Source organism: Gallinula chloropus (assembly GCF_964237585.1).
Source record: "Gallinula chloropus genome assembly, chromosome: 12".
Taxonomy (NCBI): domain Eukaryota; kingdom Metazoa; phylum Chordata; class Aves; order Gruiformes; family Rallidae; genus Gallinula; species Gallinula chloropus.
Window position 1 is genome coordinate 7,879,816 of NC_140097.1, and position 17,052 is coordinate 7,896,867.

General features: G+C 45.1%; 1 protein-coding gene across 1 annotated transcript in view; it reads right to left on the reverse strand.

The window, feature by feature from the left end:
* Positions 1-1,674: 1,674 nt before the first annotated feature.
* Positions 1,675-17,052, reverse strand: part of SYNPR (synaptoporin) — a gene marked incomplete at its 3' end in the record, with an annotated part of 105,131 nt that continues 89,753 nt past the window's right edge. The window contains exons 4-6 of the mRNA XM_084269744.1: positions 12,215-12,413; positions 2,702-2,893; positions 1,675-1,941 (exon numbers count right to left, since the gene is read on the reverse strand). Coding sequence (XP_084125870.1) covers positions 1,675-1,941; positions 2,702-2,893; positions 12,215-12,413 — 658 coding nt within the window. The remainder of the gene's footprint in view (positions 1,942-2,701; positions 2,894-12,214; positions 12,414-17,052) is intronic.

The window sequence follows — 17,052 nt, forward strand, 5'->3', positions numbered from 1 at the left end:
CCGCTGTACATTAAAACAATCCTCATTAAAGTGTAGGAAAACAGTAAGAATATGACCAATAAGGTCAAGCACAGGAAGGGTTATTTATCTTTAATAGTTCTCTTAGTTATTTTGCAGTGACATTTTAGTATTGACATACTCTGAAAACATTAATTGTATGCAATAACTTTATTAGGGTCAAATAGATATCACAATATAGATTCATCCACCGAGTAGCCATAAATTGGTTACAACAATCATAGAAGAGACTAAGCTGTTTTAAGCTAAGATGCTTTCAACATTACAGCTCATACAATAAGATTATATATTGATACACTTTGATTTAGAAATGCAGATGATCAGTTTTGATTAGTAGGTTGTGCTTCAGGCTTTCATTTGGGGTCGATCCGTCCCAGATGGTGTAGTTGAGGAAGGGCTGAATCTCCCAGGGAGAAATCCAAACAGGCTACAAGTTTGGATCAGGCTATTTTAGGATGGGTTCCTCTGAGCCTGGGTTATATTTGGTCAATCCAGTTACATTCTCCAGTAGCACCAAGCTAGCGCTCAGAGCAGCGACAAAACAGAGGGGTATCTAATCATCTTGAAACAGCATGGATGGAAAGGTTTTCTTATTATGAGAGGATGTGTAAAGGAATATTTATGCTTTGTAAGGTCACAACAATACGTGCAGGTTTCATGGTTTGCTGTATTAAGCAGCAGGGCATTTTCACATGGTTTTATATACTGATATCTGCACCTCTGTTATCTTAGTTAAATAAATACCTTTGTAAACATATAACACAGTTACTTGGTCCTTATTTTCCACAGCTCACGTTAAAAGATTCACAAAACATCCATAGAAATAGTGATTTATAGAATGAATACTTAGCCGAGTTAAATGGAATAAACATTGGTCAGGTACCGTAGATACTACTGAATGCCATTTCAAGGAAAAACATTTTCATTACAAAGCATTCAGAACTTGGGTAAGCCATATATTCAACTCTGCAAAATATATAAAAGATGCATACTTCTTTTAAACATACATTTAACAAAATGTAGTGGCAGAAGTCGAGAGAAATTCCATTTACACAGTCCAGACATTTGGTAGTATGAAACTGCTTTATCCATGCACTAAATTACAGATGACTCTGTTAACTGAAATAGTAAAATCTTCTGAAACAAAAAGGTTCAGACAAATCAAATGCTCTGAAGAGTCACAGACAGGTAGTTTTGAAAATTTAGGTGCAAAGTTACATGCATGGATATACAGAATAATCTGTAGAAATAATAGTAAAACACTCTTGTTTTTCACCAAAATGCAGAAGGAAATTCAATTATAGTATGCATATTAAATACTACAGACTTGAGGCTACAAAATGCGTCTACCATCTTAACACATACAAAACTACCATAAAGTTATCTCTACAGTACATACTACAACACTGACTCCAGGTCACCACCTGCGATGAGCACGTCCCCTGTATCTGGCTACTCAGGGTAAAATAGGCCAACATCAGCCCACGGGCCACCTCCCATCTTCCTCAGGAGGTCAGCTTAGATCTTCAACCAACATTCCCCACCATGTTGTAGTAATAATTTATGTAAAACCCTTGAAAACCTGGTGCCACTGAAACTTGAGACCTGTTAAACTCTCTACATATGAGGGGTGCAAGAGCTCGTGCTGTGTGAACTCTAAATCTGATTAGCAAAGGAGGTTGGCCCACTCTGGCCGTAGCTCTGGGACTGGCCATATTCACCCACCTGGCCGTAGGAGCCTGGCTGGTTGTAGCCACCAGCCGGCCCGTAGCTGTCTTGGTTGTAGCCACCTTGGTTGTAGCTGCTAGACTGCTTCTCCATGGTGTCCGGAGGGTGCCGCTGGCCCGAGGAGTGCCAGCCCGTCTCCTTAAACACAAACCAAATGTTGCCTGCCCAGAGGATAAAGTTCAAGAAGCCAAAGACCTAGGTGGGGAGAAGAGGACCTCGTCATCTGGCAGCCATGGTCTCACAGCCCTGCTTAACGTTTTGGACCCTGCACAGTCCTGGGAGAAGCAAAAGCTGCTCCCAGTCCATCCTCCTCCCCCAAAACCTGCTGGAAAATTTTCTCAGCTTTGGAGCAAATCCCCAGATTCACCCCCTTTAGCTGCAGCTCACAAGGTATCTGTTTTCCTTTTTCTTTCTAAAAAAACAGTTGAGATTTTAGGCCAAAAATATTTTTTTTTGTTGTTTGAAAACAGTTTAAAGAAACCACGGAAAAATAAAATTGAAAGAAAATATTTTAAGAGGGAGGAATTAATTGCTTCACTGGCCTCAAGTTTTGTTTGTTTGGGTTTTTTTAAACATTCTGAAGACCAATTTCCTATATTTTTTGGAGGATTTTTAAAGGGATCTGCAAGGCACAAACCCTTGTCTCCCTAAAGGAGTGCCCAGACCCCTTTCCAAAAGCACTGCAGCGAGCAAGTTAAAAGCAGACAGGCCAACCCAGGCACTTGGACAGACACTTCGCTTTCTCCCCATCCCAACCCCACACGCTCATCCCCGCTGCTGCTCCCACTGCTGTCCTGAGTCACGTTCTGCCTTTCCCCGCAGCTAGACTGTGCTCCCAATTAAATCATTTCAGCTAACTGGTTTATACCAGCCCATTTAGGTCAATACACGGGTAAAAAGAGATGAAAATACACCTGTCAGGTAGTGGTGAAAAGAAGTAATCAAAGTCACTTACAACCGAAGTGTTGAGGCTTGACATAACAGGGCTGCGAACGGGCAAGCATTTGTTGGACTGCTGTTTGCAGGCAGACATCAGTAACAGCACTTCTTCTGGGTCGGTCGCAATCTTTACATCTGAGAGTCCTTTAGCCCAAGCAGATGAGCCCACTAGCCACAAGAATGAGAAGACCACTGTCACAATGAAATCCTAAAAGACAAATTAGTTAGAAGCATTATACTGGTGTGTCCGTTGGGAAGAAAAATATTAAAAATCACCAGAAAAACTGAAAGTTTGCACCAGAGGAGAGGAAAAAAACAAGAACTTATTTCATTGAAGGTTGTGATTACTGTCTACAGAGCTAACTTTCAGAAGTGTTTGATGTCCCTAATGGGGCAGAGTCCTCCAGCTCCCATATGCACCTCCAACCATGTGTCCAGATTCCCATAAGCATGTGGCTGGTACCCAGGATGCTGAGCTGCCTTGGAAATCTGGCTGCTCAAAACACCTGGCTGATGAATTAGGGTCAATTAAAAAAATCTGGGATCTGATTAACTTTTATAAATATCTGAAGTGTGGGATACAGGGGGAAATGGCCAACCTCTTTTCAGTGGTCTGTGGGGACAGGACAAGGGGCGATGGCCTCAAGTTGGAGCACAGGAAGTTCCGCACCAATATGCTGAAGAACTTCTTCATGGTGAGGGTGACAGAGCCCTGGGACAGGCTGCCCAGGGGGGCTGTGGAATCTCCTTCTCTGGAGATATTCCAGATCCATCTGGACACCGAGCTGTGCAACCTGTCCTAGGGAACCTGCTTTGGCAAGGGTGTTGGACTCTATGATCTCTGGAAGTCCCTTCCAACCCCTACAATTCTGTGATTCTGTGAAATATAAATAGATGTCCGGAAAGAAGCTGGGCCCTCCTGAGGGCTGGCTCTCACCACAGGTGCTCCTACAGACAGCCAGGGTCAGTTTCCAATAGGAAGCATTTCCATCCATGGCAGCATCTCAGGAAGAACCTGAAACTGGCTAATCTTCAGCTACCAGATGAGGAGTTTTCTCACCAGCTACAGGTAAGGCCAAATGTCCCTGCTGCACAAGCCGTGCAGCCGCTAATTATCATGAGTGAACAAATAAACAACAAGACTTGCCAAGCTGAGTGTCCTCAGCTCCTCTCTGTCCTGGTAAAGCATTTGCTCCTAATTCCCATCCACGTAAAATGAGGGGAGAAGGCGTGGTGGTCCCTCCAGGATCCAGCACCTCCGAGCAGCTCTGCTCTGAACCACTCTGCTCACTTTTCCCTCGAAAGACTCTCAGGAGCACACACAGGCATAAACTTCTCCTTGTCTTAGCCAGAACAAGTGGCCAAGTGACACTGTTGTTGTGTGGGTTTGGGGGGAAAGGAGGGAGGAGGTGTGATTTTTCAAGCTTTCTTGTGTCTTGCTAAAACAGAAGAGCCTTTCTGCTGTCATATTTCATCCCATCTGTCAGCCCACAACAGATGGTAGAGGTGCCAAAAAGTCTAACATACCACTAACTGCATCGCTGCGTCTTGATATCCCACCTCCCATGGGGGCTGCTTCCCCTTCCCCCTTACAAAGTAAAGGTGTGCATGGAAGGAAGAGAGACTATTCATTAAGAACACAACATTTCAGGCAGCTATCCAGAGAAATTAGCGATCCCTGGGAAGCCCCATTCTCCTCTGCAAGCACACCTGACATTGGGGGAAGGAGCTCTCCACGGCACAACGGGAACGGAGGCCGTGAGCCTCCGTCATGAGGGAAGAGGCACCAGTCAATAAACCAGCCGCACAAGTGAGCCATGAACAAAGGATTTCTCCGCTCACGCAGATGGGATTAAATTAACTGTGCTTGGATGCTTTCCCAAAGGACACGTCCTCCTCTTTTAACAGTGCCACAGTTTGTTTTCTGCAGGCCTGTGTCTGCCACCACGCTTTGAGCTCCTCTGACCAAATGGGCTTTCTCGAAGAGCGTGAAGCCCAGGAGCTGACAACCAGCTTAACACCCAAAGAGATCCCGGGTAGGCAGAGGCATATAGCCCAGAGTAGTTTTCCTTCTCAGGGAGATTTCCAGCAGAAGAAATCACGGTATCTCGTACAGCCTAGCAGTAACCGAATGAGAAACGGACTCCTGGAGGCAACAGTTCAATTTCAAACGTTTCCAAACAATCCCAGCTGGTACAAACACCAGACATTCACCAAGCTGTGGATTATGATGGGATATGGTCTTTATTTGCTACGAGGGTTGACATGGTACCTACCTGGATGCCAGGTGCCCATACAGATTCTGACTGACACAATAGATGGGGACACAACAGAGTTTTGGGGAATACATTTTTGAAATGACAAGCGATTCTCTATTCACTATTATGCTCTGCAAGTTAAATCAAGCTCTGCAATCAGCACATTGGCAACAACAATAAATGCATAACAGCAGGTAGAAATTTGAAACAGGGACAAACCGACCAAAACTAAACAATGTAGGAGCTTAAACTTGCTGAAATGAGGAAAGTTTTAAAAGTGAACAAAGTTCCTGGAGCAGGTGACAGCAGCAAGAGTTCAGACCTGCTGTTGAGCTCGCAGAGCCTGTCCTGTTGCTGGTGGGGCATTTGCACAACTCGTTGCACAAATGACCACAACATGCCATGAGTCCCTCACTCAGACTTCTAGTAACTCATGCCATGGGCTATAAAGTACTGCTAGGAACACCCAAGAGCACTGTGTGGTTGAGATGCTGGTCCTAAAAGGACTAAGTATTTCTTGTTATTTCTCAGGTCTTATCTTCTCCATCTCACCCCATACTCCATTCTTCTGTGGACTTGCTCTGCTCCCTTCACACTGGGGTGTCCATACAAGGCTAGCCCAGCCTGATCCTGCCCTCTCTGCCCCCAAGTACTCCATGTATGAGTAGATCAGAGTTTTGGGGGAATCCACAGAAAAGGTCCCTGCTCCTGGGGAACCTAGGACCAGCATTCACAGCCCTTTTATACAGGAAGTCCCCCAAAACCATAAAGTCTGACTGGGCACAGGGAACATACCAAGTCAAAAGGGAGAGATCATGCAGCCAGGACTCAGAGAACAACCGACCCAGCCCCTCTGCCAGCCAAGGGACACAACTGCTCCCAGATGCATGTTACAAGACCAACAGCTTGCTAGGAGAACAGGCTGATGAAACATCAGGAATTTTGCAGTGAGTGCTCTCACCAAGGCTACCTGGCTGGACTTGGGCTCTTGGAGGATTTGTCTCATCTCCCCTGCACCGAGCAATGAAGAAAACATGTGAACAGAGCAAACTTGTGTCTTCCTATTTATTTTGAATCTTCTCTAACCTTCAGTTTTGGCTGGAACTTGAACTTCTCTTGTTTTCAAGTGGGTTTGGATTTCTGGCTGAACATTTTCACAGCTCTGGGTGGAACAGAGTTACAAGATAATGACATGCTGAAAATAAAAGTGAATTTCAAGCTAAGCTGTTCTGTGTCTTAATGTCTATCTGGGGAATTACTCTTTGGTAATTAAAGCCAGAGTGCCTGCATACTAAAACAAATCTTACATTTGAATGTTTAATATCCCTATAGCATGGGTGATATTTTTTCCCCTCCTTTGGAACAAAGTAATTTTTTTGTAGTTGCTCTCTTGAAATGGTGTCTACAGATCTTTTCAGTGTGTACCATTGTATGGTTACGTTATACTCCTAATTGCAAAGTTTCTTTCTCAGATCTCAGCTGAGATACTTTGGTCTGCCTACAGGTGCCTTTGGGAAGGAGGCAAAATAGGAATGTGTAGGAGAAAGCAGAAAACAAGATTTAAAATATGCTGAATATCCAAGGAGGGAGTTTTTAAGAGCTTTAAGTCTGTGTAACAAAAAAAGATATTCTTGCTGCCTTTTTCAAGTTGAAACTTGCTATTACCCAGTTTGCCAAAAATGCCTGCTTGGAACAAATTTATATGTTATATGTTTTAGAATAGAACTGTGAATGTGCCTTTTCTTTTCATGGCAACTGAAACCTTTCTCCTTGCTACCAAGCTACTGGCAGTTGCAAAATACCCATCTTTGGAGGGGGTAGTCACTTAAGTCCCCTGAGCAGAGTTTCGAATCCCTCAGTGTCCCACACAATTCCATCCAGCCAAAAGCATCTTCAGGAAGTGCTTGTTTGCTGGGAAAGGGGCTGTATTTCACCTGCTCTGAGATGGACAGTGGCTTCAGCAGCCCACAGGGTAACATGAACATCCCAGCACACTCCCCATGCCCAGCTCTCCCTCCCAGCCAGCATGGTCTGAGTCTGGCACAACAGCCCTAGGCTGTTACATTTGAAAACATGCAAAACCTCAGCTCTGGCGTGGCTGGAGGATGCCTGGCATCCCTGCTTTGCCCCTGCTCCTTCCTGTCTCACCGAACCGCAGCTGCTGGCCCTGTAACTGGCTTCCATGCAGGGCTTTCAGCACCTCTCTGCAAGCATTTCCATCTGCTAATGCTCATGCTATAAAATCTTTTCATTTGACAAAGCCTTCCTGTACAGTGTACAGCAAGGGAGCACCTCCTCAAATGCCAAAGCCTTCAAACCTCCCAGCCAGAGCCCACCAAGGTCAGCAGTACTGCCAGCAGGTTTCACAACCACAGAGAAGCAGAGGGAGATTTTTTTACCCTAGCAAGGGTGAACTGCTCAGAGGATTCTCTCTCACAGTCACACCGGACCCAAAAATCCAAGACCCACCCCAGCAAGAGCCATATCCCCAGCCCCAGCCCGGGAAAGCGGCCAACAGCAGGTTGCTGCAGGCAGCAAACACCTTCCTACAGTGGCAGTTTAGCTCTTTTTTTGGTTTGAACAAGGTCCCACCCCAGATTTTCTGCAGAATGAAGCTCTGAAGGAATTACACACTTCTCACAATGGTGTACTGGCCTCGTGAGCTTGCTTCTGGCAGGGATGTGCGGAACCCTTTGGGAGGTACCAGTGTGTACAGCGAGGTCACTGGGGCTTCGGGTTCAAAAAGGAGATGACAAAAGTGACCTGAAACAGCTCTTTGAAATGCAAAGACTTATTCAGGTTATTCACAATTTCACATTTCTTATCTGCAGGATTCAATTTTTGTTTTTACAGATGGGTCTTTTATTCTTTTCCTATACTCAAGAAAACAGGACAAAGGGGAAGAAATAAAACACTTAATCAAAGGTATCTCCAATGAGCAGACCAGAAGTGTACTTAACTCACTTGGTCTGCAACATATGAAAAGCAGAAAATGTCTTTCTGTTTAATGTGATTATTCACAGGACTCCCGATGCAAAGCAAAGATCTCCTCTTACACGTAAGCATCTTTATGCAATGTAAGAATGAGATTATCTAGTAATCACCATAAAAATGAAGTATCTCTCTTCAGGGCTGTATCAGTCACTTCTCAGCTAAGTAATTTTATGCTTTTATACTAATTGATTGGAATACTAATAAGGAGATTTATGTTTGTACATGAATGCCTGTATTTTTCATGGCAAATCTATGACTTCCCAGAGACAATCCTGAAGGCACAGAGAGTTGTCAGAGTGTGGGTTTTCAATGGAGTACATGGGGTATGGAAACTATGAAGAGAGTGAGAAGTTTGAGCAGTGGGTACTGATCATACAGGCTGTGACTGCTCTTTCCTTATTTTCCCCAACCCAGAGACAGAGGAACATCTACCCCTGATGCCCTGAAACTTCAGCCCAGGGCAAACTGCAGCAAGGAGCTGCAGACAGAGATCTGAAATGGGGCATCGAGACAAAGGCATTTTGTGTGGCAGTGCCAGCATCCAGCTCATCTCTGCTGTCACTGCAAACCAGCAATGCCTCCCCAGAGTAAGTGGTGTTACACAAGTGGGAGTCAGCTCAGATTAGGGATAGAGACGTAGATACACTGAAAACTGGTGAGATTTTGAGCGCTACATTCATAAAATTAATCAAAGTCACCACCTCCAATTAAGTTCTTTAAAATCTGTTTGGCTCTTTAGCACTATTTAGTCATTGGAGAAACTCCTTGCACATGTAGCCACTGAGGCAAGTCCCCAGCTCCTCACTGCACACATGCACCAGGCAGGACTCTGCAGCGAAATTAAAGTCACAGCTGCAGAGCTCAGAAGCACATTGCACATACTTATTAGGTATTTAATCTCTGGCAAAATGATCCTTGTTCCTTTGGGAACTGGGAATCCAAGGTCCTCTCTTGGGTTTCTCTCTCTAGCATAAAACCCCCCAAATCTCTCCATGGAGCCATCAAGGCAAGAGGAGGGTATGTGTGGTGAGGGCTTGCTGCTGACAGTCCTGATGGGAGGGGTGGCTCACCAAAAGGACCAAAAGGAAGACTTGTATCCCCAAAACCTGGTAGGCAATGATAGCAACAGACATGGCTTACTGCAAAGTGAATAAAACATCCAAAGCAGCCATGGAAGGAGTTAACAGCTTCGACTGGAAATATTTCCTTGCCGTGATGTCTTACTTCACACTGAACATTGAAATATTTCTCCACAGTTAAAGTGATGCTTTGCTGAGATCTCAGCACATGCAGTCGGGTTTCCCTGTATTTGTATCAACAAGGTAAGTGAAGCATTTGAGTGTGGAATTTCCTCTGCAAGTTTCTCACGACGTAGTGGTCATTAAATTCCTTATGAGCACATATATCCTGCATCCAGCCAGGCCACCGCAAGTCAGTAACACCTTGATGGTGCTCTGACTGCCTGTACAGCCTGCACAAGGGTTATTTTTAAAAAATATTTTAAAATTTCAAGTGTATAGGGTTTTTTTCCCCCCCCTCTCCACTTCTACTGTCATATTCCTTTTTCAAACCCTGAAAATTCGTCAGGAGAAAAGGCAGCCAGCTCAGAGGGTGCTGCTTAAAGGCAGATGTCATCCCAGACTGAGCAGATACCAAGCCAAGAGGAAGCACAAGGCTTAAAATGGGAATGGTTTTAAATACGAGACTGCTCAGGCACTGCAGCAGAAGCAAGGACAGATGAAACTATCATCTTCTAACTATTCACTAAGAGGCAAAACCCAGGTAGTCTGGAAACTGCTCAACACAGTGACAAAGAAGGAGCAAGCACTGCCCTGCCACCTGCACCACTACACGCTGAGTGACTGCTGGCTGGACTCAAGCACACACAAAGCACCCCAGGTTTCTGCAGCACTTTTCTTTGGGAGGAAGAATCTCAGGGACACAATATACTCACACATCTGATATGATATACATGTGATCTTGCTGGGTAATGTCAGCTCAGTGCCTGGAACTAGAGGATGCATCACCTGCCTCCCACACACAACACGTTACATCCCTTAGATGAGTCCTGCTGTTGTGGGAAGCTGGTTTATCACTCTGACTTTCCTTTGACTCTTGAACTTCTCCTGCCTACAGCTACTTGCTTGTTCTCTGCTCTGCATTTTCCTTACATTTCCACTGCACAGTAGGACTCACACCCATCCCAATCACACTGTGATGCTGCAATCACTGCACTGGGCAGAAACCAGCAGGGGCGTTGTCTGTGTGGAAAGTGGTCTTTTTTCCCCAAAAAGTACCCAGCATGACAGAACTGGCAGTGCAGAGGAGCTGCTGGAGCACGTGGCTGGGCAGGAATAAACTGAGGATGTCCCCGAGCTGCTCCCCAACAAGAGCTGCCTTTGATGTACGACAGAGGCATCTTTATATTCTGAACAAATATGGTCATTTAGACTTGGTTTAAAGACTGGGAAATCCCAAACAGCAGCTTTAGTAAGTCACTGGTTAAATTTAACCTGTAGATTCAATTACAATCCATTACACAGAACAAATTAAATCAATGCCACATTAATACTGCAGTGGGTTGCACTGTGCATCCTGGGACAAACACAACTGCAGCAGCTGTATCAGGAAAGTTCCAGATAGTGCAAAAGGCCAGGTCACAGTCTGACATTCATATTTTCTTTTCTTTTTCCTTTTCTATCACTACATGGGGTAACAGCGTTGGTCAGAAGAAAGAATTATTTTCCAAAAGAATATTAAAATAGCAACTAATCCTTTAATGAGACAGTGTGAAATATTACTGGATACCAACTGAATCCAGTAGAAGAAAGGCACTTTATTTACTGTTTCTGTAGGGACCTCTTAATCTTGCCTGTCCCACCTCTCCTCTGTGAAGATTTCCCCCCCTTTCCTTTACCATTTTCTAAGGAGAGAGAGAAGGTCCCAACCATTTTGAAACAGATTCATTTCCTTTCTTGGGGATAGAGAATTTTTCCTTCTGTATCAATTCATCAGTTTTGAATTATGCAAACTTAAATAAAAAAAGCTCCCATCTCCTTGCAGCAGGACGAGCTTTCCCTCAAAACCCCATGATGCTATGATTACCTTCCTACAGTTTAATCTTCCACTTACAGTTACTGCAGTTATTTCCTTTAACAGGCACAGCCTTTCTGCACTGCTGATTTATTTTCTTTTCTATTATATTTTTCTGACAGTAGTGGCTTACATTTTTCTTCATTGGTGGCTTTCAGGTCATTTAAGGCACAAGTCTGAACTAAATGTCTGGTTTCTGACAGTCAAACTTTAGACTTTTCTGGGAGCCAGAACTCTTCCCTTACATCGGTCCTCACCAAACTCCCACTGCCTTCCCTTTCAGTTGCTCTTCACACTTCAGAGAAGCATTTCCTCTACCTTAGCATAACCTCCTCCTTACAGTCATGGAGGAGAGGATCACCCATGGAAGGGAGAGTGTGAGGCAACCTTGCCAATGAAGACACCTGACTTGACTGCAGTCCAGCCAGGGATCATCACACAGCTGCGTCACAAGACCAAGGGGTGTATCATGGGCCGTGATGCGCTGACAGGTAACCGACACCTAGAGCAAAATAGCTCTTGCTGGCTTTACAGTCTTCATTTGTAAGAAAACAAATGCACAGCAGCACTTGCTTTTTATCACAAGCCTTCAGTAAAAAGAAAAATAAAGGCATGGATGGACACAGCTTGATGGGTGCACTGAATGATAAATGGAAAGTGAGGAGCCTCAGAAGCCAGCAGACACATGAGCATACTGGGACCTCACAGTAATGCTGAAAATCCAGCCATGTAACACTCCAATAATCTGGCAAAATAATTAGTCCAAACCCAGCAGTAACTAGCAATCCCTCTGGCTAGGGCTTGGTCAGGGACATGGTTACATTTATCTTCTAGGATGATGCCCAAGATCGCCTCCTTCCCTGCCCCTGCCTCTACCACCGATGCAGCTCTGCTGTCACAGATGTACAGCTTGGACCCCAACCCTGCAACACGTTAATTGAGTGAACATCACAACTGCAGCCAGTGGGAGAGAAGCATGGAATCCCACAAGTACAAACAGGAATGGGGCTAAACTCCACTGGCCTGCAGGCTGTTACCCTTGACAGAAAACATTTAAACCACCACCAAGATTTTGTCTTAAACAGGTGAATACAGAGATGCTTTGCACATTGGGCCAGCTGGATGTCCCAACCACCAAAAAAGCCACAGGCTCAGACCTGAAAACACAGCAGATGGACACTTACAATTAGAGGCCCTCTGTTGTTTTCACGGTACTTGTTCTGGAAGAAGATATAAACCACGGTGGCAGCCAGCGAGTAGAGGAAGGCGAAGACTGCGATGGTGACGAAGAACTCCGCCGAAGAGGAGAAGTCCCCTATCAAGGAGAGCGTTTCTCGGCGCTTGCCTTCACAAGTAGGAGCATCGAAATTCACTTCATGCAACCTGGAAAACATCCCAAAGAGTGGCAGGTGAAGTACAGAACAAGGCAACTGTTGTTGGAATAAAGACATACCACATTTGCTCTGTCTCTCCATCTCATTCCTGATGCGCATTGATCTCCCTGCATGAATACCTGGCCCTAGAAGCAGTCTTGCTGGATGGGCTCTTCAGAGCTGCTCATACAGAATTAACTTGAGGTTAATTCCATGCGAGCATCCAGGTGAGACTGAGGTACCAAAAACATACTTTAATCCATCTCAGAAAAAAAAAAAAAGATGAATTGATGACCCAGAGGTTTGGTACAATACCCCTCCCCACCCAAATTCCTTTCTGGGGTTTTGCCATGGCAACAACTGAAAAGGGTAACATGTGAAATGATTTGATTTTTGAATTCTTACAATCAAGGTGGCAGAAAACTGGTCTTATCTTTGATATTAAGGCCATGGGATACCTGTGTCGGGAAGCTCACAACTTTCTTACATAAAATAGCTTAGTGCCCGGCTACCTGTGGCTGTTCACCCACTGGGCTGTGAGTCATGTAGGGCCCCTACATTAAAAGCTTTTAAAACCAGGTTGCAGCAGAAATACACAACTTGGGTCAAAGGAGGAGTCTGCATGTCCTGGTTTGAGCAATCAAAGCCTTAACCTTGCACTCCCACACCATTTGCAATCAGTGACCGAGCTAATAGATCTGTGGTTCAATCTGGCAGCTCCTGACAGACCCTTCTCTGCTCTAATAATTTTAATTTCTGATTCAGAAAGAGAAAGGGGATCCTTGGAGGGGGTATTTTCACATGTCCTGCTGTATGACCCAGATTAGTGTCAGTGGGGACATGAGGCCCCGATGAGGAATCACACTGTTCTACTCTGCACAGGGAGCACGGAGGGGACAAAGGCAGCAGCAAGTTAACAGCAGCAATTAAAGAAGTTATGATCTGGTGCAGAGAAAGGAGGAGGCCTTCTGGGAGACATTCCTCTGCTCAAGGGCAATTAATGTGTGCAACAGCAAGGCGATGGCAGCAGCAGCCATGAATATATGGCTAAATAAAAAGTTAGGTCCCCAGAGGAAAACAAAGAGCCCGCAGTAGAAATCACAGAAGATGGATTAATGGACATTGGAGGATTGCACGACTTTTTTTCTTTTCCTGGTCCAAACTAAGTGTACCCAAACATGTAGGCAGAAACTTTTCATCAGCAGTTGATATGTGATGCTGGTTATTTACCTCAGGCATTTTCTTCCCTGAGCTTCTGTAGCTATAGCAGTGGTGGGATGAAGACAAGAAACTCATCTGCCTAGATCAGGGAGATGAAGAGCAGCTGAGATGCTGCCCCTACACAAATCCAGCAAAGTCTGATGAAAGCTGAACATGAGAGATACTCTAATGCTCATGATCAGACAGTTTCCTGACTTGGTTTCAAAGCTTCCTGGCATCAGTGCACACACACTTTTTGTCAGGGCTTATTGTTCTTTCCTAAAGGGTGGGGGAGAGGGGAGAGAAGGGGAAGGAAGATTTCCTAGTGCCTGTCATGCCAATTTTGCAGCCTGGAAAGGGGTTTTGTTTTAACCATCAGCAGGATTATGGAAAGATTTGAAGAGCATGATTTGCATGGTCTGAAAAGAAAGCTTGCTCTGCTTTCCTCAGGCACAGATGATTTGGCACTGCATTGACACAGAACACATCTGGGAACCCCACTGAAAACCCCTTGAACACAACAGCAGCCTCTGTGGAGTTTTGGATCAGGAAGAAACTTGACCCCATCCCTCCTTCCCCCAGGGAAATTCCATCCTGTGCAGCCACAAACTGTGCCCACCATCCTCCTCAGGTCCTACCTTCAAAGCTTGAGCTAGGCTCAAGGCAGCTTTCACCTTCCACCCAGGAACACCTGCAATGGGGTGCAGAGCCAGAGCTGGGTACCGCCCTGTGCTCCCATCCCTGGCAGACTCAGGTTCCCCCTTCAGCCCAGACTTTGCAACTCAACACAAAAGCATTCAAGGTTGAGTGGGCTGGTTTGTTGTTAACCCCTCCCAATACATCAAACTGAGTAGAACTTTCTGGTTCTTAATTTACCACACTTGTTGCATTTGAACAGCCACACTCAGGTACCACAGCTGCTTCTTGAGGGACCTGCTGCAGGGTCCAGTACCCACTTTTCCAGCAGAGCACAGCAACAAGACTCCAGCCCCTCACAGGAAAGCCAGGCTTTGCTATGATGGTAGGAGCTCCATGGTTTTATGTACCACCTCACTCTGCAAACAGGCTTTAGAGAATTGCTCTGGCCCTCACATGGCTTTCACAAGCACTACAGAACTGAGCTGAGCTACACTAAATGCAATCTAATTGCTTTGGGGGAAAAAACCCACCCAAACCAAGGCAATTCTGCACACATTTTATGGCGTAAAACACATCTTTAAGGTGGTTACTTTTTTCCTCCCCTGGAGACCTAAAATAGCACACCAGACAACACACAGTATTACAAATAGCAGTTCCTGCACTTAAAGATGAAGTAACTTAAGTGATGTTTCTATCAAGACTTAGACCAGGTCTTGCTGCCCACCCCTTGCACCTCCAACTGACCACAGCCCCATCTGATCTAACCACCAACAACCCACCAGCCTTTCTGGAACATGGTAAAGTAGCCAAGACCACTTTCCTGTTCTGTTCACTGTTATTCCTTACTTTAAAGTCACAATAAGCCAGAAAAAAACCCATTCATGTATTATATTAACATATCTTCCCAGCAGAGCTTTTGTGGCCAAGCATCTGTCAGTGATACCAGATCACAGGAGCCTTCTTCCATCAAGTTATTGTTATTCACTTGCTCTTCTCTTTAGATTTCCCTAGCCTCTAAGAGGACATGCAGTAATTGGTGCCTCTTGTGGCCACCTCACCTATGCTCAAAGAACAGAGATCTCAGTTGTGCAAAGGGCCCCAAAATAGACCGTGACTCAGACCTGGGAAGAAGAGAAGGGTGGCAGGGAAGAAAGGTGAGTGAGCCCAGCCCCAGGGTAGTTTGGGTGGATGCTGACTTTGCAAGATGCATTTGGAAAGTTTCTTTAGGGCAGGGGAGGATCAGTGACAAAATCCAGGTTTACTAATCAAAACCTCTTTGATCTGGAATGGCATCTCAGAGGAAGTACATTTTTTCCACTGATGGTGCTGAGTCAGCCTTTCTGGGGGCAGGATGGCTTGCTGATGACTCACAAAAAAATTGCCTCTGCCTCCCACTTTTGATGTAATTCTACATGTTCTGCCTCTGACTTTCTCTGACTTGTTCTTTCATCTTCTCTTATCTCTCATTCTTTATACTCCACATTTTCCTTCAATTCATCCTTGACTGGTGTGTTCCTTCTGCTGCTTTTCTGTCTCCAGCACCACCCCTGCATTTCACCTTTGCCTCTCCATTTCCTAAACCAAACCAGGAGCTCTGGGAGTGACCCTTTGTACTTCAACATCAGAGTGATGCCATTGTGCTGCATTGGCAGAAGTGAGCTTCATCAACTGATGGATAATGCAAATAAGGAACACTTCAGCTATAATGCACCTAATTAGGGGGGGGGGAATAATGAAAAAACCTTTCCCTTCTAAGTTCCTCCAAAAATGAGCTGGACAGTGCTTTTTGCCTTGTATTGCACTGAGTATTGTTATTAATTCAGAAGTTAATGACTCTGGAAGGTGACCTGGCACCCCACACCAGCAGAGCAGCACGGAGGTCAGCCTTGCTGCTCATCACTGCTAACACCATCCCCTTTGCCTGCTGGGTCTGTTTGCTAACAGCAGCTGCCAATGCCCAGCCATCCAGGTCTGAATTCCCTCAAATTCACTTGAATCTGAAGCGAGTCCACCAAAGCCAGTCAAGTTTCACTGATGAAGTCACAGTAATTAAGGGCTTTTGAGGTTTCTCCTACTATTTGGCAAACTTGCCGTTGCTGTGGGAAATACGATGACAAGACAGCTGTATTGTCTAGCTTGACAAGATCAAAAGAGGGCAGAAATGTTTTACAGTGGAAAAAAAAGAGATTTTTACATTGTTCCACAATAGCAAAGAGCAGCTACAGTTCCAGACACTAATTACCCCTGCTCTGAAAACAATGCACGGAGCCAGGCACGCTGAACAAAGCTACAGCTGTTACATGTGCGTGGGGGAGTAGCAGCTCTGCTCCTGCCATGTAAATGTGAAGTTGCCTTTCTTCCCTGAACTTCCTTAGCACAATATTCAAGCCACAACTCACTTCTAATCATAGCCACTCTTTTTTTTCAAGCAACCTAGTCCACCCAATGGCCCTTGAGCACAAAAATGGTCCGAGCCAACCGCCTCAGACCCATCTTGCCCCACATCACATGCTACCAGCAGACACAGAAGAGCCCAAGCAGGAGAGTGTGCACAGAGTGATTTAATCTCATCTGACTCACAAAACCTCCCCCCTTCAGCAACGCACACAGGGCTAGGACTTGAAACCAAGAGAACATGCAATTAAAAGGCAAGTATGTGCTCAAGTATTATTGATGAACCAGCAGAGACTTCCTCTCCCCAGGCTTTGATCAGTACCTGGATTAATAAATAGCAGATAAAGTCCTGCCTCCAAAAATTCTCAATGGGAGTTAGCGTTTCTCCATTCCTTTACTAGGATGTGGGGAAAAAC